General features: G+C 26.4%; 1 protein-coding gene across 1 annotated transcript in view; it reads right to left on the bottom strand.

Moving 5' to 3' along the window:
* The window catches only part of LOC145288257 (uncharacterized), a 298,307-nt gene extending 278,034 nt beyond the window's left edge, over positions 1-20,273 (bottom strand). The window contains exons 1-2 of the mRNA XM_080136295.1: positions 20,086-20,273; positions 15,439-15,532 (exon numbers count right to left, since the gene is read on the bottom strand). Coding sequence (XP_079992421.1) covers positions 15,439-15,532; positions 20,086-20,273 — 282 coding nt within the window. The remainder of the gene's footprint in view (positions 1-15,438; positions 15,533-20,085) is intronic.
* Positions 20,274-26,047: the final 5,774 nt, after the last annotated feature.

A 26,047-nucleotide genomic window follows, 5' to 3' on the forward strand; every position in this document is an offset into this window, starting at 1 on the left:
GCAAATGTTTTCCGCTATTTACCTGTTTAATATAATTAAAAGGGGAAAACACTTATCCCTTAAAGGGGCGATAATTCTCATAGCTTAAAGGTTGGATGATTAATATAATTTTTATAGCTTTAAGGAAGAAAACTCTGATACCTTAAAGGGGGAATAACTTTTATAGCTTAAGGGGGGATAACTTTTATAACTTAAGGGGGGTAACTCCATTAGCTTAGGAGTATAACTCTAAATGCTTAACGGAGCAAAATCTCTAATAGATTAAAGGGGGGATAACTCTAATAACTTTAAAGGGGAGACAACTCTTATCGATTAAATAAATAATCTTACTTCCGGTTTTAAACGCAACTGTTTTTTGCTATAGTAGTTTAATATTACTAAAATTAAATACAGAAAACTTCAACTGCGCGTCGCATTGTAGACTGCGACAACAACCGTACCGAATTTTCTAATGATTTTAAATATCAAATATAATTTTTATAAAGATAGGTATAATCGGATCTATCGCTGTTTTTATTGCAAGGGCACGTCCGACCTCCAATCTATGGTCTGTTCCACCCTTGCAAAACTGTCCCAAAAATCACTCAACTAGCTGCAACCACTATATATGATTTACCCAAATCTCAATCTGTGCTTAAATATAAACGCAGATTCCACGAACAAAGCTTCTTTCTCATAACTTCTCGCATTTGGAAGACTGTTCCGGTTCCGCTAGTATGCTTCCTGAACACAACATGGAAGCTTTCAAATCTAATGTTCCTGTTAAGTCGTCCTAATAAATAACCAAATTCTACCTAATTTACGTCATAAGTGATTACTACACAACCACCTTACATTCATTAACCCTTATGCTCGAGTGGCCTTCGGGCTTTAGTAAGTATGGACTCCAAAGTAAAAAAAAAAAAAAATTTTTAAACTGTGCAATTTAATAGGGAAAACTGTAAAAGATCCCTTGGTAAGGAAAAACTGATAATCATAATAATTTTATTTTATAATAATTTTATTTCATAATAATTTTATTTCATAATAATTTTATTTCATAATAATTTTATTTTATAATAATTTTATTTCATAATAATTTTATTTTATAATAATTTTATTTCATAATAATTTTATTTTATAATAATTTTATTTTATTATAATTTTATTTTATTATAATTTTATTTTATGATAATTTTATTTTATTATAATTTTATTTTATTATAATTTTATTTTATTATAATTTTATTTTATGATAATTTTATTTTATTATAATTTTATTTTATTATAATTTTATTTTATAATAATTTTATTTCATAATAATTTATTTTATAATAATTTATTTTATAATAATTTATTTTATAATAATTTTATTTTATGATAATTTATTTTATAATAATTTTATTTTATGATAATTTATTTTATAATAATTTTATTTCATAATAATTTATTTTATAATAATTTATTTTATAATAATTTTATTTTATAATAATTTATTTTATAATAATTTATTTTATAATAATTTATTTTATAATAATTTATTTTATAATAATTTATTTTATAATAATTTTATTTCATAATAATTTTATTTTATAATAATTTATTTTATAATAATTTATTTTATAATAATTTATTTTATAATAATTTATTTTATAATAATTTTATTTCATAATAATTTTATATTATAATAATTTTATTTCATAATAATTTTATTTTATAATAATTTATTTCATAATAATTTTATTTCATAATAATTTATTTTATAATAATTTATTTTATAATAATTTTATTTCATAATAATTTTATTTTATAATAATTTTATTTCATAATAATTTTATTTTATAATAATTTATTTCATAATAATTTTATTTTATAATAATTTATTTTATAATAATTTATTTTATAATAATTTTATTTTATAATAATTTATTTTATAACAATTTTATTTTATAATAATTTTATTTTATAATAATTTTATTTCATAATAATTTATTTTATAATAATTTATTTTATAATAATTTTATTTTATAATAATTTTATTTTATAATAATTTATTTTATAATCATTTATTTTATAATAATTTTATTTTATAATAATTTTATTTCATAATAATTTTATTTTATAATAATTTTATTTTATAATAATGTATTTTATAATAATTTATTTTATAATAATTTTATTTTATAATAATTTATTTTATAATCATTTATTTTATAATAATTTATTTTATAATAATTTTATTTTATAATAATTTTGTTTATAATAATTTATTTTATAATAATTTATTTTATAATAATTTTATTTTATAATAATTTTATTTTATAATAATTTTATTTTATAATAATTTTATTTTATAATAATTTTATTTTATAATAATTTTATTTTATAATAATTTATTTTATAATAATTTATTTTATAATAATTTATTTTATAATAATTTATTTTATAATAATTTATTTTATAATAATTTTATTTTATAATAATTTATTTTATAATAATTTATTTTATAATAATTTATTTTATAATAATTTTATTTTATAATAATTTTATTTTATAATAATTTTATTTTATAATAATTTATTTTATAATAATTTATTTTATAATAATTTATTTTATAATAATTTTATTTTATAATAATTTATTTTATAATAATTTATTTTATAATAATTTATTTTATAATAATTTTATTTTATAATAATTTATTTTATAATAATTTATTTTATAATAATTTTATTTTATGATAATTTATTTTATAATAATTTTATTTTATAATAATTTATTTTATAATAATTTATTTTATAATAATTTTATTTTATGATAATTTATTTTATAATAATTTATTTTATAATAATTTATTTTATAATAATTTATTTTATAATAATTTTATTTTATGATAATTTATTTTATAATAATTTATTTTATAATAATTTATTTTATAATAATTTATTTAATAATAATTTATTTTATAATAATTTTATTTTATAATAATTTATTTTATAATAATTTATTTTATAATAATTTAATTTATAATAATTTATTTTATAATAATTTTATTTTATAATAATTTATTTTATAATAATTTATTTTATAATAATTTATTTTATAATAATTTATTTTATAATAATTTATTTTATAATAATTTTATTTTATGATAATTTATTTTATAATAATTTATTTTATAATAATTTATTTTATAATAATTTATTTTATAATAATTTATTTTATAATAATTTTATTTTATAATAATTTATTTTATAATAATTTATTTTATAATAATTTATTTTATAATAATTTATTTTATAATAATTTTATTTTATGATAATTTATTTTATAATAATTTATTTTATAATAATTTATTTTATAATAATTTATTTTATAATAATTTATTTTATAATAATTTTATTTTATAATAATTTATTTTATAATAATTTATTTTATAATAATTTATTTTATAATAATTTATTTTATAATAATTTATTTTATCATAATTTATTTTATAATAATTTATTTTATAATAATTTAATTTATAATAATTTATTTTATAATAATTTTATTTTATAATAATTTATTTTATAATAATTTATTTTATAATAATTTTATTTTATAATAATTTTATTTTATAATAATTTATTTTATAATAATTTATTTTATAATAATTTATTTTATAATAATTTATTTTATAATAATTTTATTTTATGATAATTTATTTTATAATAATTTATTTTATAATAATTTATTTTATAATAATTTATTTTATAATAATTTATTTTATAATAATTTTATTTTATAATAATTTATTTTATAATAATTTATTTTATAATAATTTATTTTATAATAATTTATTTTATAATAATTTTATTTTATGATCATTTATTTTATAATAATTTATTTTATAATAATTTATTTTATAATAATTTATTTTATAATAATTTATTTTATAATAATTTTATTTTATAATAATTTATTTTATAATAATTTATTTTATAATAATTTATTTTATAATAATGTATTTTATAATAATTTATTTTATAATAATTTATTTTATAATAATTTATTTTATAATAATTTAATTTATAATAATTTATTTTATAATAATTTTATTTTATAATAATTTATTTTATAATAATTTATTTTATAATAATTTTATTTTATAATAATTTTATTTTATAATAATTTATTTTATAATAATTTATTTTATAATAATTTATTTTATAATAATTTATTTTATAATAATTTTATTTTATGATAATTTATTTTATAATAATTTATTTTATAATAATTTATTTTATAATAATTTATTTTATAATAATTTATTTTATAATAATTTTATTTTATAATAATTTATTTTATAATAATTTATTTTATAATAATTTAATTTATAATAATTTTATTTTATAATAATTTTATTTTATAATAATTTATTTTATAATAATTTATTTTATAATAATTTAATTTATAATAATTTTATTTTATAATAATTTTATTTAATAATAATTTATTTTATAATAATTTATTTTATAATAATTTTATTTTATAATAATTTTATTTTATAATAATTTATTTTATAATAATTTATTTTATAATAATTTTATTTTATAATAATTTATTTTATAATAATTTTATTTTATAATAATTTATTTTATAATAATTTTATTTTATAATAATTTTATTTTATAATAATTTATTTTATAATAATTTATTTTATAATAATTTAATTTATAATAATTTTATTTTATAATAATTTTATTTTATAATAATTTATTTTATAATAATTTATTTTATAATAATTTATTTTATAATCATTTATTTTATAATAATTTATTTTATAATAATTTATTTTATAATAATTTAATTTATAATAATTTATTTTATAATAATTTATTTTATAATAATTTTGTTTATAATAATTTATTTTATAATAATTTATTTTATAATAATTTTATTTTATAATAATTTTATTTTATTATAATTTATTTTATAATAATTTATTTTATAATAATTTATTTTATAATAATTTATTTTATAATAATTTTATTTTATTATAATTTTATTTTATGATAATCTTATTTTATTATAATTTTATTTTATAATCATTTTATTTTATTATAATTTTATTTTATTATAATTTTATTTCATAATAATTTTATTTTATAATAATTTATTTTATAATAATTTTATTTTATTATAATTTTATTTTATTATAATTTTATTTTATGATCATTTTATTTTATTATAATTTGATTTTATTATAATTTTATTTTATAATAATTTTATTTTATGATAATTTTATTTTATAATAATTGTATTTCATAATAATTTTAGTTTATTATAATTTTATTTCATAATAATTGTATTTCATGATAATTTTACCTTAGAATAATTTCATTCTATAATAATTTTATTTTATAATAATTTTATTTTATGATAATTTAGTTTTATAATAATTTTATTTTATGATCATTTTATTTTATTATAATTTTATTTTATTATAATTTTTTTATAATAATTTTATTTTATGATAATTTTGTTTTATAAAAATTTTATTTTATAATAATTTTGTTTTATGATAATTTTATTTTATAATAATTTTATTTTATAATAATTTTATTTTATGATAATTTTCTTTTATAATAATTGTATTTCATGATAATTTTATCTTAGAATAATTTCATTTTATAATAATTTTATTTTATAATAATTTTCTTTTATGATAATTTAGTTTTAAAATAATTTTATTTCATGATCATTTTATTTTATTATAATTTTCTTTTATTTTATGATAATTTTGTTTTATAATAATTTTATTTTATAATAATTTTGTTTTATGATAATTTTATTTTATAATAATTTTATTTTATAATAATTTTATTTTATAATAATTTTATTTCATAATAATTTTATTTTATGATAATTTTGTTTTATGATAATTTTATTTTATAATAATTTAATTTTATAATAATTTTATTTTATGATAATTTTATTTAATAATAATTTTATTTTATAACAATTTTGTTTTTATAATAATTTTATTTTATAACAATTTTATTTTTATGATAATTTTATTTCATAATAAATTTATTTTATAATAATTTTCTTTCATAAAAATTTTATTTTATTACAATTTTATTTCAGATTAATTTTATTTCAGATTAATTTTATTTTATTATAATTTTATTTCATAATAATTTTATTTCATAATAATTTCATTTTATTATAATTTTATTTTATAATAATTTTATTTCATAATAATAAAAAAAACGATGTAATTTAATCTATAAAAGAAAAATGTCTTTTTATACGTGAAAAAATTATAATTAAAAAATGGTTTCACGTCGGTAAGAAAAACTGTAAAATTGAGCTAAATTTTAATGTTAAGAAAATTCATTATAAAAATCCCTTGACAGATAGTTATTTTTTTTTTCAAACTAATTCAAAGATAATTAGGAAATGAAGTCTAAAGATATTAAATTAAAGGAGATTTTATTTTTATTAAGAAATGCTTTATTATCACCAATTAATTACTAATAGCAATCGGCCTTCGTACAATCAGGCAATGGAAAAGGCGATACGCATAAATTCTATGGAAGAACAAAATGTCATAAAGTCAAATATTTTTTAATCCAAAGAGAAATTAAAATAGTATGCCTCAATATTTTCTATTTCTGAAGATTATAAAAATATTCATGAATTTTGGTACTTTTATTTTGTGGTAATATTATGTAAGCGCATATTCTATTAGAACATTTCTTGTTAATTATACAATTAATATTATATTTTTCTTTTTAATTATACAATTAATATTATATTTTTCTTTTTAATTATACAATTAATATTATATTTTTCTTTTTAATTATACAATTAATATTATATTTTTCTTTTTAATTATACAATTAATATTATATTTTTCTTTTTAATTATACAATTAATATTATATTTTTATATATAAAGATTGATATTTAAATTTAACGTTTAAATTGTGACTCATTTTAAACATAGACTTTAGCATTATTGGTTAGAACATTTCTTATTGGTTAAAACATTCCAAATTCAGTAATATTCTGAAAATGTTGATGAAATCAGTTTATCATTTTTCTTTGAAATATAACTGTTGCAAAATTTCCAGAGCGCTGAAACAATTATTTATTGATAATTAAATATAAATCATGTGGACAAATCCTGTCTGTTTGTCTTATAATATTGTACACCCGTACTTCTCCAACGTATTCGTTAGTTGAAATAATTTCATGTTTAAATTATTTCTTGTTTGTGACACTGGTTTTCAATCTTTTAATGTTCATTATATTTTCAAGATAAAAAAATATCCTAACGCTGATGTTTACACATTCATGCGTACAAAGAAAATATTGTAGTATTACATTTGAATTTTTTGCGAATTATTTTTTATCATATAAAATCACATAAAATATTTTTTGCAATTCTATTAATTTTGTGAAATTATTGAACAAAAAAAGCTGAATTTAAAAATAATATACACAAAATGATACATTTTCACTAAGATATAAAAATGAATGCATTTATTATATTGTTTGATCGTTAATTAATAAATACTAAAAAAATTTATTAAAATTAGTGATTTTCTGAATTTTCGTACATTTTAAGTGAAGTGATCAAAATATTTATAGATTTTAAAAAATCGTCCATTTATTTTGTACGTACCTAATGAAAGCACTTACCGCATTTGTTATAAACCAATTTCGAATAACTACATGAAGTGTTCACTTCACAACTCACCAACTTGGCTGAATTCTGAAAAAGAGAAAAGAAATAGAAAATGGTTTTCAATTGCAAAAGTGTTTGAATTAGAAACAACAACAATAACAATAATAATCTTAATAATAATGAATTTAATAAGTATAATAATAACGTAAAGATTAATAATAATTTGAATAATAATATTAATTTTAATAATAACAGTAATAATTACTTGAATAAGAATAATTTTAAGAATAATTTTAAAAATAAAAAACAATTTTAATTGTAATAATAATAATAATAATAATAATAATAATAATAATAATAATAATAATAATAATAATTTTAACTTCCTCCTCCTACCAAAAACCCAGAGTGCCACTATCAACTAGTACTATACCATATAATCAAGAAGAGTCAAGGTGGATGGAAAGACTGAAAACAGAAAGCACTGACCAGACTTCCACTGGATTAGTGAAAAGAGAATTGGACCTTGGTGTGGTTTCTTCCACCCAAATCCAGTGGTGACCAATGGCAAGAGGCTGATTCTAATTCATGTGCAAACTTTATCGAAAAAGGTGACGAGAATTTTTTTTACGAGAAACGGTTTCAGTGTGCATAGGCTTACCTCCATGGGGGCCTCACCCCCGTTGGTGAAGAGGGTGACTTTATATTACCCATTTTTTCATTCTTAATACCTTTTATTATTGTTTGTAGAAGGTTTAGTATAATAGTAAACAAAATAGGAGTTTATTCGTGTACAGACAGACACACGCACACGTTGAGCTTTATTATATGTATATATATCATGTCAAATTCGGTAGAAAAGTTTTAAAAAAAATTTTTTATAATATTATTTTGTATTCCTGCACGTCACCAATTAAAAACGAATAAATAAAAGTTATAAGATTTTATGCTTTTTGTATTCTATTTTATACATTTCCATTCATATATATATATATATATATATATATATATATATATATATATATATATATATATATATATATATATATATATATGTATATATATGAGCAAACAGTTAATAAAACATGTAAAAAACACTTTGAAAAAGAGTTAAAAACATATTTAATCTGTAAAGGAAACACTTGATAAGTGGATAGTCCTTAATCCGCAGAGTTTCAAATAAATACTTTCCTTCTCATCAGAGGGTAGGAATCAGCAAAATGCGGGATCGGATTTTGCATACAAAAGTATTTGATGAAACAACAAGTAAGTCAAAGATCTTACTTGATAACAAAAAGTGGTGCAGAGGGTATATGGTGAAGAAAAAGGTGATTACACGTGAATGGATAGTCTGGTGAAAGGTAAATAATCCAATGACGGTAAAATCCAAAAATGTAAATCAAAGAAAGTTAATTGAATTTCCATTTGCACAAGTAAAATCCAAGGAAATCACGTAATTGGAAGATGGTCCAAAATAATCTAAAAGGCCGAAACCCATGGAATAATTCACAAATATGTACAAAGAAAAGAAAAAGGGAACATTCTAATAATAATAATAAAAGAAAAATAGGATATGCTTTTCACACCGAGACATAATAAGAAAGATCAGGGAAGAGGAAGAGGAAAAGAATTAAATGGTGATAGAATTAAATATTAGATAGAAAACAAATGTCAATATCATATATATATATATATATATATATATATATATATATATATATATATATATATATATATATATATATATATATATATATATATACTCGGGTTTTTTTTATTCAAAAGTAATGGACTAATGAATTCAACGAAGTTGTTAGATAGTGCTCAATAAAAAGAGCTGATAATAGTTGTTTATTGTTATATAAACATGGTCACATCCTGCTGCTACAAATAGCCACTTGTTTCAATCAAACAACAGATATCATCAGGCAGCGACTTGACTATTCAAAAGTTTAATGAATAAAGATTATTCATTGAACTTTTGAATAGTCAAGTCGCTGCCTGATGATATCTGTTGTTTGATTGAAACAAGTGGCTATTTGTAGCAGCAGGATGTAACCATGTTTATATAACAATAAACAAGTATATATATATATATATATATATATATATATATAAAACAGAAATGGTAATATTTGGTTTACAGAAAGAAAAATTTAAACTGAATGTTGTAACACTAAAGAGAGGCCACATCAGACCTGTAGGGTTGATGTGACGTTTCTTTTGGTTAAAAGTAATTTTTTGTTCCCGGACGATGATCGGGTTGAAGTAATAAAAATTATTATTAATTTTTTTTTGTGAATAAATTCTGAGCTAAGTCTGTTGTTGAAATGGCGGCGGCAAGAGTGCCTTTGTAGCGAAAAAGAATGCATAAAATATTTTAGCCAAAATACACAGGCGTTTGATCTCCAATGGCCGAAATCATAGTGTACAGGAGTCGGAGGGGTGGGGATTTCACACCCGCAATTGGCAAAACTATGAGCCAAAGTTGACCTGTGAATTTGACAAGTTGAAAAGTCGGGTTGTTTTTGATCTAAGAGAAACACACGCAGTGACTCGGCATTATGTTTTAGAACAAAGAATAGAAAAAAAATGAATTGTCCGAAATTTCAAAACAATAAAATAACGTATCGAGAATTGTCATTTGGTGAATCAGGTCGAACGAAAAAAGGGAAGTTATGAAATATTTTTGCTCGGATGGGAAAATGTGTTGTCCGATAAGTTCAAAGCGACAAATGCATTCTTGGTCTTTTGACGTAAACAAAATGTCTGATATAATAAAATGGCCGACAACCAGAACTTAATTCAAAGATAAACTAAAATCCCTTTGAATTATCAAAGTGAAAGGTAAGATCAATAGATAATTTTAAAACAAATAAAATCGCGTGATTTGCTTTAAGTCAAAGGAAAAATAATTTTCCTGGATAGGGGGAAATTCCATTAGTAAGCCAGGGAGGAGTTGATTAATACAACGTGTAAGTTGGGCGTTAATTACGGGAGGAGTCAATCCAATTTTGGAAATGGACCAATGAAAAGGGCCCTGTCGAAGTATAATCAACCAATGAGAAAAGGCCCCGTCGAATTATAATCAAGCAATTTGATTGGTCGATGACGAACATGGGTGTCGTCATCATTCCATAATTGTATTATAAAAGAAATGAGAAATCAGAGATTAAGTCAGAACAGAAAAGAAGAAGAGAGAATCCGGAATCAGAGTCAAAGAGGGCTAAGTCGAGTCACCTCTCCTCTCTCTCCCCCCTCGCTTGTTGCCTGATAACTCAACGCTTATAACGTGTCGATCACTTAACAAAAATTACGCAAAGTCCGCAATACCGACCAGGTATTTCAACAACAGAAGCTCAGTTGTAGTACTAACTGCTTGCTTGAATTAATTGTCAACTATATGTATATGCTGTAAACACTTCTTTTATGAATTTCCGAAATATATATTATATTAACCAACCTCCGGAGTTTTGTTGCTGATGTGCGTTGATCCATATATATGTACATTCTTTATTTGCCATTTGTGACACCGTATCCGTCAACGAACACCCAGGATAACTAGACGATCCACGGAGAACAGGCCTTGAGGACCGAGCATCCGAGAAGAATCCCCAACGCCTTAACGAAGAACTCACTGGGTGACGCGACGTACTAACGGTTGGCAGACCTGGTTGCCCAGTCGACATAACATAACTGCACCGACCAGGGTGCAGATCATAAATGGGCCGCGATCAGGGGTCAAGGGCGTGTAAGGCACACGTGTTAAGGTCACAATGTAAATATTATATAAGTATTTATACAATATCCAAACCAGATGTAAAAGCTCAATAAATCAAACAGAGATACAGAGCTTAAATATAATATAAAATAAAACATCTTGATATTGAACATATATATATATTTTATATATGAGTGTATATGCATTTATACATTTATATATGTATATATATATATATATATATATATATATATGTATGAGTATATTTATTATTATAATTCAAAATTCTTCATTATATAAGCATATATAATACATGTGCATATATAATATATATCTATATATATATATATATATATATATATAGAGAGAGAGAGAGAGATGGATAGGTAGGTAGATAGATAGATCAGATCTTTTTTTGAACATATATATATATATATATATATATATATATATATATATAGAGAGAGAGAGAGAGAGAGAGAGAGAGAGATGGATAGGTAGGTAGATAGATAGATCAGATCTTTTTTTGAACATATATATATATATATATATATATATATATATATATATATATATAGAGAGAGAGAGAGAGAGAGAGAGAGAGAGAGATGGATAGGTAGGTAGATAGATAGATCAGATCTTTTTTTGAACATATATATATATATATATATATATATATATATATATATATATATATATATATATATATATATGAGTGTATATGCATTTATACATTTATATATGTATATATATGTATGAGTATATTTATAATTATAATTCAAAATTCTTCATTATATAAGCATATATAAGACATATGCATATATAATATATATACGTATATATATATATGTATGTGTATATATATATATGTGTGTGTATATATATATATGTGTGTGTGTATATATATATGTGTGTGTATATATATATATATAGATAGATAGATAGATAGATCAGATCCTTTTGCTCCCTTTCCGTTTCTTGCTTTTCTAATCCCTTGCATCCCTTCAAATTGTCTCAAATTTATTTTATGCAAGTATGATAAATTTCATATTATTAGCTTCCTGTGATTCATTAACCTGCAAAAATCCATTGTATTTTTTGCAAATCTCTTTCTTCTGATGAGAAAAATTGCATTTTTCGAAACTCCAAGGAATAAGTTTTTTTTTTTTGTTTTATTTGTATTCCTCGTTGAATATTAAAAATTGTTTATACCTTTTTTACAGGTTTATGAGGTTTTTTTGAAAGTTTGAATAAATGTTTTTTATTTATTTTATATCATATATATATATATATATATATATATATATATATATATATATATATATATATATATATAATATTAAGCTGAAGTCTGCGTGTGTGTTTGGTCACGAATAGACTCCCATATGGTTGACTATTATAGAAAACTGATCACATAATGATAGAAGATGTATCGAGACACAGGAATGGATATATTTGATCTGGCATAATGATGATTCATTAAAATTGTGGAGTCTGCGTACGCGTCTGGTCCACAAAGTATGGAAATAAAAAATTAAAAAATTAAAAAAGAACGTTTACAAGTGTTTTTGATATAGATGTACATAATAATAGTTTGATAAGTATGTTTTAACTTAAATAGGGATCGTATAATAAAATTGTGGGGGTCTTCATTCGCGCCTGGCATCCATAGAATGGAAATAAGCACAAATTTTAGTAAAGACTTTTCATATCTATCTGTGTAAGTATATTTTGATAATTATGTTTCAGTTTGAAGAAATATGGTATAATAAAATTGTGGGGTGTTTGTTCGCACCTGACCTCCATAGAATGGAAATATGTCACAAAGTTTAACAAGTTTTTTTAATATAGATCTACAGAATATTGTGATAAGTGTTTCAGTGTGAACAGGTATGGTATAATAAATTATGGGGTTTATCTATTTTATTTTTACTTTCATCATATTTTGCTTTGGTTTTGATACCCCCAAATTCGAAGCTATCTCTTTACAACCCTTCCTTTTCATAACCTAGCATACTTTCATAAATCAGAGTCCATTTTCTGTAGGCTGCTTTTGAACCCAGTCAACGACGGGTATTTTTGCTAGTATATATATATGTGTGTGGGGGGGAGTGTGTGTGTGTGTGTGTGTGTGTGTGTGTGTGAATTGTTTTAGTATAACAAACAATATTGAACATACAAACATGTTTACTAGAATACAAATGAAATTATTGCATTAAATTCCATTGGATAAATATCTAGAAAACAATAAAAATTGACTATTTTAAATGGGATTCACCACTTATTAAGGCCCAAAAGCCACTCGAGGATAAGGGTTCCTAAGTGTAAGGTAGTCATTGAGACAATAGCGTATCAATAATTAGTGGTGAAAATCGGTCAGAATCAGAAATGGGTTATTTAAGGGGTACCTCAACAAAGATTTGTTTACATTGGACTTGAAGACGTCCATATTGTAGTCATCTGGAAAGCAGACCAGCGGAACAGGATTCTACGGGTCGGCAGTACTAGAAAAGAAGCTTCTTTTTTTTTCATGGAATATACGCTGATAGAGAGTGGGGGAAACTTTATTTTATTGTAGCTAAAGGAAGGGGTTTTGAGGTTTTGGAAATGTAGAACTGGATTATTTAAAGGGTGGCCTAACAGAGATTTGTTTACATTGGACTTTGAGGACAACCATATCTTAGTCAGCTGGAAAACAGGTCAGCGGAAGAGAGTTCCACAGGCGGACAGTTCTAGAAGAGAAGCTCTGTTCATGGAATTTGCGTTTAGATTAAAACACGGATAGAGATTTAGGGAAACTGTTTATGGTTGCTGTGGCTAGATGAGTACTTTTGTGATGGTTTAGCAAGTGGGGTCATAGATTGGAGTTCAGACGAGCACTTGCCATGAAAATAACGATCGAGCAGACACAGTCTCGCAAGTCTCTTCTACGGGAAAGAGGCTTCAGGGAAGTTGAATCCACTGTGAAAAATTCCCCCCACTCTATATCTGTGCCTAAATCAAAACGTGGATTCCATGAACAAAGCTTCTTTCTTAGAACTGCACGCCTGTGGAACTCTGTTCCCTCTGCCTGCTTCCCACCGGACTACAACTTGGATGTCTTCAAATCCAATGTTAACAAATTCCTAATGAACCGCCCCCTTAAGTAAACACTTCATCAAATCTCCACACTAACGTAATGTACTTGCAATAATCCTTATCCCTGAGTGGCTTCCGGGCCTTGATAAGTGGTGATCACTGTGTAAAAAATTAAAAAAACAAGGGCATCACCTACTAGGTTTCGAATCCGGTTTGGAATTTTGTAAAGACAGAAGAGTTTGCTCTAAGCAGCTACCGCCCAGATATGCCAAGAGTACTTCATGTTAGGACGTATCTGATATAGCTAGAGGATTTAATAAGGAATTAGATGTCTTCTGGAGCATTAAAATGACGCAACCATTTTCATGCATCAAAAGAAAGAGTTGAGTGATTTGTTCAATTGCATAATTCGAAATCACATTATCTTTTTTTAAACAAACTTTAATCCAAGAAATAAAATATATATTAGTATGTATTTTGCACGTTTAAAGTACTAGCAGTGGGTGCCCGGCGTTGCCCGCGTGTTTTGAGGTGTATGCTGAGCAAAACAAAAACAAAAAAAAATTGACCCCTATTATGACCCCTTAAAATTTATTGTTTAGGGCTCAAATAAAGTAATTAAGTTAGATCCATGTCCAAGGAACCTACATCTAAAATTTCAAATGTTTAGACTCAAAATTGCAGGAGGAGTTTGGTAGAGTTCTCAAAGGTCAAATCATTGAACTTTGACCCCTTAACAGCCAAATTTCTGTCCCAAAACCAATCACATGGATGTTCCCTAATCTCAGTAGCCTGTATATCAAATTTCGAATCTGTAGGCTTAAAATTGACAGAGTTATTGCATAGGGAAATGTACACAGACACACACACACACAAACACTTTCATTTATATATAGAGAGAGATATAATCAAAAGCCTTATAAAAACAAACATTGATTAATTAACAATTCGTATAAATATAAATAATACTTCTGACTTACCACTTGGTATTCGTCTTGATTAACTTTACAATCCTGTGTAAAAATATTTTCGGTGAGTGTGCGTTCGTCTTTTGTTTTTGAATCAGCATTAGATCTACAAACAGAACATTAAAAGTGTTGCAATATTTTTTACATATGATGGGGGTAGATATTTAAATGCTGCCCACTACATCATTATGTGACACAAGGTCAAAAAAGGGGTGTCAAGCAAGCTCTCCTAAGAGAAGGGGATTCTTGCCTAGCAAAAAATGCCTAAACATCCTCGCTGGCATTCCCCAATAAGGGCGCCTCAGGAAGCGAGCAATAAACTTACTCCACCCGAAAGCCGAGTTGCAAGGCCTGGAAGAGTGGACCCCATGGGTTTTACCCAGGCTGTGTACCTCAGTCCGACAGGTACTGGGCCAGTTTCTGGCCCCGCACCTGTCGGGCTGATTGTCAAGAATGAATTCTCAAACAGCCGAGCAGCAAGGATACACATCTCCACCTTATATAATGGAATTATGAACTCTTTTGAAATTAAATATGACACATCTCCACCATCTTTAATGGGAAGATGAACTCTTCTGAAATTAAACATGACTTCCAATTCAAGAAAAAATATTCCTTGGACTAAACCGTGTTTACAAAAGGAAAGACATTTAATGAAATAAATTTAATACTTGCCTTAAATGTTATTTTTAAAGTTCGATGAGAAATGTACATTCTAATATCTTCTATGGTTTATTATATATTTACTAAGGAATCATCATTTTACATTTGTTTACAAAAAAAGGAAATTTAAGTTAATCCTGTAACAATAATATACTCTACTAGCAAGACCCGTTAACCGGCGTTGTCCGGTGGAAGCATGCCTCCTTCGTAAAACATTTAAATACGGCTGTTGTTATTGTTGTTGCTAACCCCCAACCTCCTCATGTTAAGAACGGTTTTCGGAATAGACACGCCATTTTGTGAGTGTGGTGGTTCGTTGTCAAAATATTTGGCCCAAATTATACCTTCATAATCTCTGTCAGGATCCCCACATGCAAATACTATGAACTGATTTAAAGTGTAAAATACAGGGCTTCTATCTTAAAAAGTACTTGTTTCCGCCAAATGTGATTTTCTTAAAAGAACGAAATTTAATTAAATAAATTTAAGACTGACTTTGTGTTGTATACGTCATATATCTACAAATATGATAATGTGTGTGAGGACACTTCTCAACCTATATACTCAACGATTGTTTATTTACAGACTTGAAATTTGGTATATATGGTATTCAGATATGTGGAAAACATTTTAATCCGTTTTCATCCGGAAAAGGGGCTGCTTAGAGGTCAAAATTGAAAATTTTCATACGAAGTTATCCGATTTTTATTTGTTTGCTGTTTCATGACTGCGCATGCGCGAATCGTTCACATTATGCTAAGAATAAGCAGGTTTAAAAATATTTCGTAAAGATCGTGTCAAGTTGACGTAATGATTATCGAACTTTACTCACAGTGTTTCGGTTTCGATCTCAGCAAGAGGATGAAATAAATTTAATACTGACTTTATGTTGCTGATTTGGGCCCTGGGAGAAAGTCGGTACGTGGCTAGTTGTTATGCAGATGGCATGACTGGATTACCTAGATACAAAGTGAATCTTGTACAATACTATACTCTACTAGCAAGGCCTGTAAACCGGCGTTGCCTGGTGGAGACATGTCTTCCTCGTAAAAAATTAAAATACGGCTGTTGTTGTTGCTAACTCCCAAACTCCTCATGTTAAGAATAGCTTTCAGAATAGACAAAAAAAAACGTTTACAAGGGTTTTTGATATAGATGTACATAATAATACCTTGATAAGTATGTTTCAACATAAATAGGGATGGTATAATAAAATTGTGGGATCTGCGTTCGCGCCTGTACTCCATGGAAATATGGCACAAACTTTAACAAAGACTTTTCATATCTATTTGCGTAAGTATACTTTGATAATTATTTTTCAGTTTGAAGAAATATGGTATTATAAAATTACGGGGTGTTCGTTCGCGCCTGACCTCCATAGAATGTAAATATGTCACAAAGTTTAACAAGGTTTTTTAAAAGGGGTGAGGGTCCACTATAACAGCTTAACTTTAATCTTAATTCACGTTTGCTTTTATTTATTTATTTTTTTTAGTTGAATCATAGTGTCGAATAAATTCACCTCATAAATTCACGTTCTTATTAAAGTGAAAGCCAAAAAGAAATAAGTCGGAACTTTAGACAATTCTCGACACAAATTTTGCATAACTCTGTTTTTTTTTCTTTCTCGGCTTGCACGTGGCACTCTTTCGAAAATAGATAAATAATAAAAAATAAGAACGTTACTTGTTATTGTGTCAAAAGAAGGAAAAAATCCTGCTCACATGATTACGTTCTATGTACTAGAAGGAATTCCGTTGACTACAACTCTTTCTGCGCGTTCTTTGCATTACAATAGTACAACCGTGAATTCGACGGCGCAATACTACACCGTTCAATACTGTAAAACTGAAACGAAGCTGTTCTGCTTGAAAAGGGCGCCATTTTCTTCTTATTCATATTTATATCGATTCTTTGCTTTAAAAAACTAAAGTAATTATGTGTTTACTTTTTTAATATCCCATTTTGCTGTTTCGGATTATTTTACTAAAGTAAGTAAAGCTTCATTATTTTTCAAAACTATTTTTGTTTCTTTGTTTTTCGATATTTCGTCGATATTATTTAGTAAGAGTGTTTAGCAGAAACGCCTACAAACGACTACGCGAAAAAATAACTATATTCAATAAAAGTTCAGTTCATGTTCTTTTGTTTTGAAATAGTTTTTAATGCTCTTTACTTGAAATAATTTCAGCGAACCGAAATTAAAACGAAATTTGAGGCGATAACTACTTAAATTAATTTTTATATAAACTACACATGCCATAATCGAATATTCTTCAAGCACAAAATAACGGAAAACATTAAAATATGTTTATAAATATTCCTTACGTTGACGGAACTCTCTTAAATTGTTAACACAGAATGCTCAGGTGCCCCTCCTTCAAATTGAAAACAGGGCTCTCCATTTCAAAGTCGCTACCATTTTGATTTTCCTAAAACCGGTTCGTGAATTAAAAAAAAAAATTTTACAAACTACTTAAAAATACAAACCAATGAACTTTTCTACCATAAAAGTAACTTTTATTGACTATGGTAACATTTATTTCTTGTATATTTATATTATTATATATATAACATTTTCTCTTTGTAAGGAAACATCATTTTGTTGGTCACTCTTGGCTACGAATAGAAACAAAGTTGATATAAAGAATATATTTTCGCAAAAATTATCTTTACTTTCATATTTTGCTTAGGGTAAAATTTTTGAGTATCAAAACCTTTCTCTTTACAACCCCCTCCTTTTCATAACTTATCATACGTTCATCAATCACAGTCCATTTTCTGTAGGCTGTTTTTGAACCCAGTCAACGACGGGTACTTCTGCTAGTATATATATATATATATATATATATATAATTTTAATTTTTTGTAAAATCGATTGTCCGAGTTGCCCCTTCCCGCAAATATAAACGTCGAATATTTGTGGGAGGAATCGACGTGTGGGTGCTCAGTTTACGTTAAATTTAGTTTATTTTACGTGCCCCTCCCCCTTTCCCCAAAAACAACCCCTCCCCCACCCTAAAAAAAAGACGCCTTTGTATTTTATTTTAAAAACTTGTTTTTACTTATGTGTTGAGAGTAAATTTTTATATTATCTCCCCCTCGGCATTTACGAATTTCCTTACTTGCATATTTTATATTTCGGCCACAGCCGCCAAAACCGCCACGGCAGCCAATGTCCGCAATTGGCCAGGAACGGCAGTGACCACCTACAACCACCGCAGTTTAATTTTTTACGAGGGTGGGGTCATGCTTTCACCAGGCAACGCCAGTTAACGGGTCCTGCTAGTATATAATATCTATGTGTGTGAGGACAATTCTCAACCTATATACTCAACGAATTTTTATATACAGACTTAAAATGTGGTATATAGAGTATTCAGACTTGTAGAAATATTTTAATCGGTTTTCATCCGGAAGAAAGTGTTGCTAAAGGAGTAAAAATTGAAAAATTGGTACTTAAAGGTCATCGGATTATGACTGAACATTCACGGTCGTGAAACATGACAGCTTCCTTATGTTAAGAATAAGTAGGTTTGAAAGACCGTAACAAGTTGGTCTAATGTCTATTGTGCTTGACTCGCTGTCTTTAGGTTTTGGTTTCGATCTCAGCTCGAGTATTTTTTTACGCACAAGAAGTGAACTGTTTAGAAAAACATAATACACGCATGCAAATGTCTCAGTTTCTTTCCGTTTTTTTTTTTTTAATATTTTTTTAAAGAAATTTAACGTTACGTTCAGTACATACCTTTCTGTTTATAATAAATAAGAAATTTGCATTAATTTATAACAATTACACGTATTTTACGACCGGGTAACGCCGGGTTACTTGCTAGTGAGTAAAATAAAGATAAAATGTAGAACAGAATCGGTAATTGTATCGAAATCGGGAAAAATATTGGTATCATCCCATCACTAATATATTTTAGTGAGAAACCCACATTTTTACATGCGTTACAAAAAGAAGGGCATTTTACAAGATAAATTTTTCCGTACTTTACATTTCCAACTTGAACTTCTGCATTGCCATTTCCGGTTGCTCGTTTCTTCCGGTTAGACGTCGGACAGTTCACATTTACTGTGACTAAGCAATCTCCAATGCAAAGATCCCACTCCTTGGACATTTTTTCAATCCTTTTCTCGATTGCTGACTTGATTTCTCCTTCATAAAACGCTTTGTTCATTTCACAATTCACGAATGAATATTGAAGTTCAATTATAATGTCGACAGTATTTAGAATGGTGGCGTTTAGCACTGAAATATAAACATTATAATTCATGGATATTTGGAAGATATTCATTCAGTTATGGCGTCAAAAATCACGTGACACCTGTCGACCGGTGTAAGAGTAAAAAAAATACGCCATATTATTTGACCGGTACAAAAGCAAAATTAAATAAAAACGTATGACAAATTTTATGATATTTTTTTATTTAAAAAATATTAACTAATAAACAAAAATAAATTAATTAATAAATAATACTCATCTCAATAATGAATTCCAATGAAACGATATATAATTAACAAACGGCATTTGTTTTCAACTTTTAAAAACAAAAACAAAATTTTATGAATTGACTACAAATTTATTACAAATTTAGGGTTAAGTTAGTTAGGATTGCTACACTAGTATAGCTGAATATATACAGCATGTTCAATAATTAACGTTACAACATTTTTTGTCCATATTTATTAAATAAATTAAACAATACAAATCATCCAAACTTACAACAATAGTACCGGGTTGAATGATAAAATTGTCGCCCCGAATAAAACAACACTACATATGGAAAAGAAAAAAAATTATTAAAAAATCACTAAATACAAATAATAATAGAAAGATGTAACTGTAAATATTGAACACCATGTATATACGACATAATTACGTTGACACACGAAGTATAGTTAGATCAGTTAAGCTACGTTGAAACTGGTCAGTAGCAAATGGATAAACGTTTTTTGAACACCAAGCGCTGTATGTAGTGTACGTCAACATTTCCCAGCAAGAACTACAAAATCCTAACGTCGTCGTCTCCCCTAACCGGGAAATACGTGCGACTGGGGACCGTTTATTAATTTAATATTTCCTTGATATTTCCTCCTTCGGAGGAAGCCGGTTCAACTTGTTTAGGGCTAGTACCGCTGCCATAGTTGAATATGTGTACTTAGTGCTTTTTAAAGAACTATTTAAAACATTAATTTTATTATTTGGCTTCACATGAGATCCTAACATTTTAAGAACAACTCAAACCTTAGTAATTGTCTGTATTTTTTAAATGAGGTGTTTTCATTGATTGAGATTGTCGGACTGACTTCCTCATCTTGGTTGTTAGAGTCACAACGTTCCAGCCGTTTTACCCTCCGACCTTCATCAGGTGTTTTGTATCGAACTGGGGAACCGTTTGTTAGGAGTCTCGAACCCAACCCTTTATTATTATTACGGGAGTACCGTGTTCGGACTCTAGCTAGGCTCTGGGACATAGTTGCTGATTCTCTGTTTTGAATGTTACTTTTTCACTGCCTTCGTTCAGGATTGAACTCAGCACCCCCGTAATAATAATAAAGGGTTGGGTTCGAGACTCCTAACAAACGGTTCCCCAGTTCGATACAAAACACCTGATGAAGTCCGGACGGTAAAACTCAAACCTTGCTTATCAAGGTAAAATAAAATAAAAAAAATAAAATACCCGTCCAAAAAAAGGAATATAAAATGATGTAGAGGCTTCAGCACTCCTAAAAGAGAATGCCGCTCAAAAAAGCACCCAATGAAGTAATCCCTACCAAAGAACGGCTATCAGCTCAGCAGCGTAACATCCAAGCAAAAAGTGTATTCGCTAGTAAAAGTATCCCCCAAAGGGAAGAAATATAAAACGGCCGTATAAGTGAAACTAAAGGATGCATACCCTGCACTAATCTCCATCAATGCGTGAGTTATACTTACATTTTCATAGATCTTTCAGGAATGTAGCTCTCATCAGTGATAGAGGACATTTTTTTTTTTAAGTTGCGGTTCCTATTCGGCATAAAAGTGTAATTTGATTTTCTTGGTTTTTGGTCGGCATTTTTGTTGTTTTTTCCCCGCATTTTCACTCCAAACAAGGCACAGTGTCACTTTGATCTAGGAGACTACTATCGGGAACATAAGTTGCAGAGATACTATGTAGAGAGATGAGCAGCAAGATGACTGTTAACATTACACTTAAACTTCTGCATGTCAGTACATTTGCGAAATTAGAATCCCGGAAGGGAATTCCAAAGTCTAACATTTCTTGGGAAGAAACTATTAGAGTGGGTTTTCTTACATCTATGGATATCTACTGTGTAGGGGTGGGATTTTTCTGCTTGTCTGTTTATCGGGGATATTTACATCGACGGGGTACAAGGGCCTGTAGTTCGTCGGAGCATTCGCCATTAAAATACTTATGGCAGGTAAAATTTTGGGGTATTTACAAATTCAAAAGTTACACAAAGTAATACACAACCTGAAAATCGAAACGACCCAGAATTTATTGAAGAAAACACAATTGTTTGCGGAATTAACACAATGTTTTGATGACAGAAGTCTATATCTGAAAATGCGGGAAGCCTTGAATGATGGCTGAAAAACATTGAATATATTAAGAGAGCATTATTTATAGAAAAGAAAACCCAAAATTATCTATTTTTATATATAATTGTGTTTTAATTTCATTATACTTATAGATTCGTTATTTTCTCTGATCATTTTTGGTTTGCTCGTAACTTCTTTATGCTACCTTGAATTGACTAAATTCATGGGGGGTTTCGTTCTGGGTTATCCCAGTTGAAAACGGTTTAAAGTCACCCGGCAACCCTTTTAGAATCATGGAGATAAACTGTCACCCATATCTTCGCTAGATATTTTTACTGAATTTTTTCGGCCATCATAATATAATCTGTAATCGTCTCGTTTTCCAAACGTTTTAAAGACGTCAGTTGTTTGTATAAATTTCGGGTTTTCCTTTCCATAAGTGATGCTCTTTTTATATTTCCAATGCTTTGCGGACATCAGTCAAGGTTTCTCGGATTTTTAGAAATAGACTCCTGTCATCAAAACATTGTTTTAATTCCGCAAAACAATTGTGTTCTCTTCACTAAATTCTGGGTCGTTTCGATTTTCAGGTTGTATATTACTTTGCGTAACTTTGGAATTCGTAAATAACCCAAAGATTTCACCTGCCATGATTCGAATTTCATTCCCATTCCCACGAAGTAAAATCTACAATTAGGCCAATAACCTTTGAATTGACTGCCATTTTATTTGGAACAAGATTTGTTTTTTGTTTTCTTAAATCAAAAATTGGTTCTCAATTCAACAGATCCTTGCTGCGAAGGAAACAAAAGAAGAAAACGCCCATCTGCTACAAACGTCGGTGACCATGCAAATATGCCAGTGAGATAACTACTCGCATCAATGCTGAGCATTTAATGGCCTTAAATAGGCATTGATCATCTATAACTTGACTTAAGAGCGAAATGTTTTTCCAGTAGCCATCATAGCCGCAGCAAGAATCGTAATGTGCAGGTTACGCCTTGGCGATGGTGTTGTATCTGCATCAGATCGGCATGTGATAGTCTAATTAAAATAGCAAATTTATGACAAACTCAAATTCAACTGGATGAGACTACATCGCATTAAGTTCGGTGGAGTGTGAATGCAGAACACTAAGGAGTTGGGTACGAGTTGTTGGATGGGAATTCTTGACTTAGTAAACGTAGAATATTTTACATGGAAGATTGTACACAAGGGAAGGCAAACGAAAATATGGGAACAAGTCCTAAGCACGGAATTGAGATGAAAAAAAACAAATAAAATATCTGGCCAGAGATATGTTAATTTTAAATTCACTTTTGTAAGTCGTCAAACGGATGCTACTATGTAAAACATATAACAAAATAAATAATTTTAAAAAGGAAAGACAGTCAGTGACACACAACAGCTGTTCCCAGGGATTCTTGTCGCCCTCGTCTCCCGTTTTCCTATTATGCAGCCGACGGGTGAGACTTTCCGTTACTTTGCGAGACCGCTCAGTTATAAAAGCTGTGAGCGCCGCCATCTTGATTGTTTCTTCCCTCTCTCCCCACGAAAGATCGACTCCACATGCCGCACATACGCGCGGACGCTTTAATGATAAGCCATAATTTGCCCTACAAAACGGAGGTTAAACTGATGATGATGATGATTCACTTAAACAATATTTACAGCTGCCACATCCATCCACTAACCTATTTTCTTTGGACACTGCGATGCACTGGTTGCACCTGTTTGCAAAGTAGTTGTACCAATCGGACACTGGATGCAATGGATGCTGCTGGAGTCGCTTTTGTAATAACCAAGATTGCATTTCTTACACGACAGATAATCTCCTGTTGGCTCTTCACCAGCCGGACAATTTGCTGAAAACAGGAAAGAACGGTAAAATATATGAGTGGAAATATTTGTTACATACATGAACTCCCCCACTTATTTCATTTTATTAAATCGAGCTGTTCTATTTTTTGGAAATTCTACAAGGTTACACTCTCCATAACTATAAATATATGCTTATAGCGTCATAATTTCGGTTATAAAATCAGCTCTGAGAAGGAACACAAAGTTGGGCGACCTTTCAACTATTTATGACTCCGGCCAATTTCCTGGGATAAAATTCGGTTGTAAGGAATTTCCTGAAACAAGTCTATTACAAAATCCTTCACAGATAAACGGACACTTGATAAATATTGATTTTTTATCTTATATTCTGACTAAAATTAAACATATATTATATTTTCTCAAACTCTGTTATTTTTCCGCGACAAAAACTAGTAACAAAGAACTTGAATTACCTCCCTTATATCTTTTTTGTAAGTTTTTGTTTCCATTTGTTTATCTGTTCAATAAATTCACTTTTTTCTTTCTTAAACTCTTTTAGTTTTTTATCAATATATGTTATGTGTCTACCACTAGACATTTATCTTGCACTTAACTCCCCCCCCGCCCAAAGATTTTATGAAAACTGTACAAAATATACTAAAATAAAGCGAAATGTTAATATTATATAAAGTGAACGAGCTCGGAAAATATATCAGAATTATTTTTTCTTTTTGTTTTTCGTAAAAAAAATCCGTTAATTCATAAAATAAAAAGTGAAAATACATTTGTTTGTACATTATTTTTAGATTGATTATTCGTATAATGCGAATTCTTTATTTTTATTGTCAATCCATCCCAAACAAGCCACTGAGCCACTTAGTCGTGAGGGGCTAATATTTGGAAGTAGATTTTCATGGACACTATGTAGGGAGTTGAGCAGTGAAATGTCTGTTTACATAAAATTTGAACATTTACATGTCAGTAAAATCAGGGAAACTGGGGCTCAGGAGGAAATTCCAAAGTGAAGCAGTCCAAGCTATTCCAATAAAATGTTTTACAGCATCTAGAGATTTTTACAATGTAGGAGTGGAATTTTGCTGCTTGTCAGGTTTGTCGAGGGTATTGTTATCGAGGTGATACTAGTGATTTGACTTCGTCACAGCATTTGCCATTGAAATATATGTAAAACAGGCACAAGGATACCACATTTCGGTGATGGGACAGAGGTTGGAGTTTGGTTGACAGTGAGGTTGGCGACTTTATTTTTTTAACCTTGATAAAAAGCGATAAATTAGTGGCAGATGCACCAGTCTAGATGTGGAAACAATACTCCATGCATGAGTTAACCATGGCTTTGTAGAGATATAGGATACTCTCAGGTGTGACTAGCCTTTTAGCACGGTAGAGAAAGCCCACCTTCCTCGCAGCAGTTTTTTTTTTAGTAAAATTAAAGATATCATTATTAATAAAATTTATGAGTCGTTCAATTATATAAGAAAATTGCTTAATCAAACAAAAAAGAAAGTTTTGAAGGAAATAGCATCTAAAATATTATTACAACCGGATATGATATATAAGAAAAACTA

Source organism: Euprymna scolopes, chromosome 11 (assembly GCF_053919585.1).
Source record: "Euprymna scolopes isolate OS-2025 chromosome 11, ASM5391958v1, whole genome shotgun sequence".
Classification (NCBI taxonomy): domain Eukaryota; kingdom Metazoa; phylum Mollusca; class Cephalopoda; order Sepiida; family Sepiolidae; genus Euprymna; species Euprymna scolopes.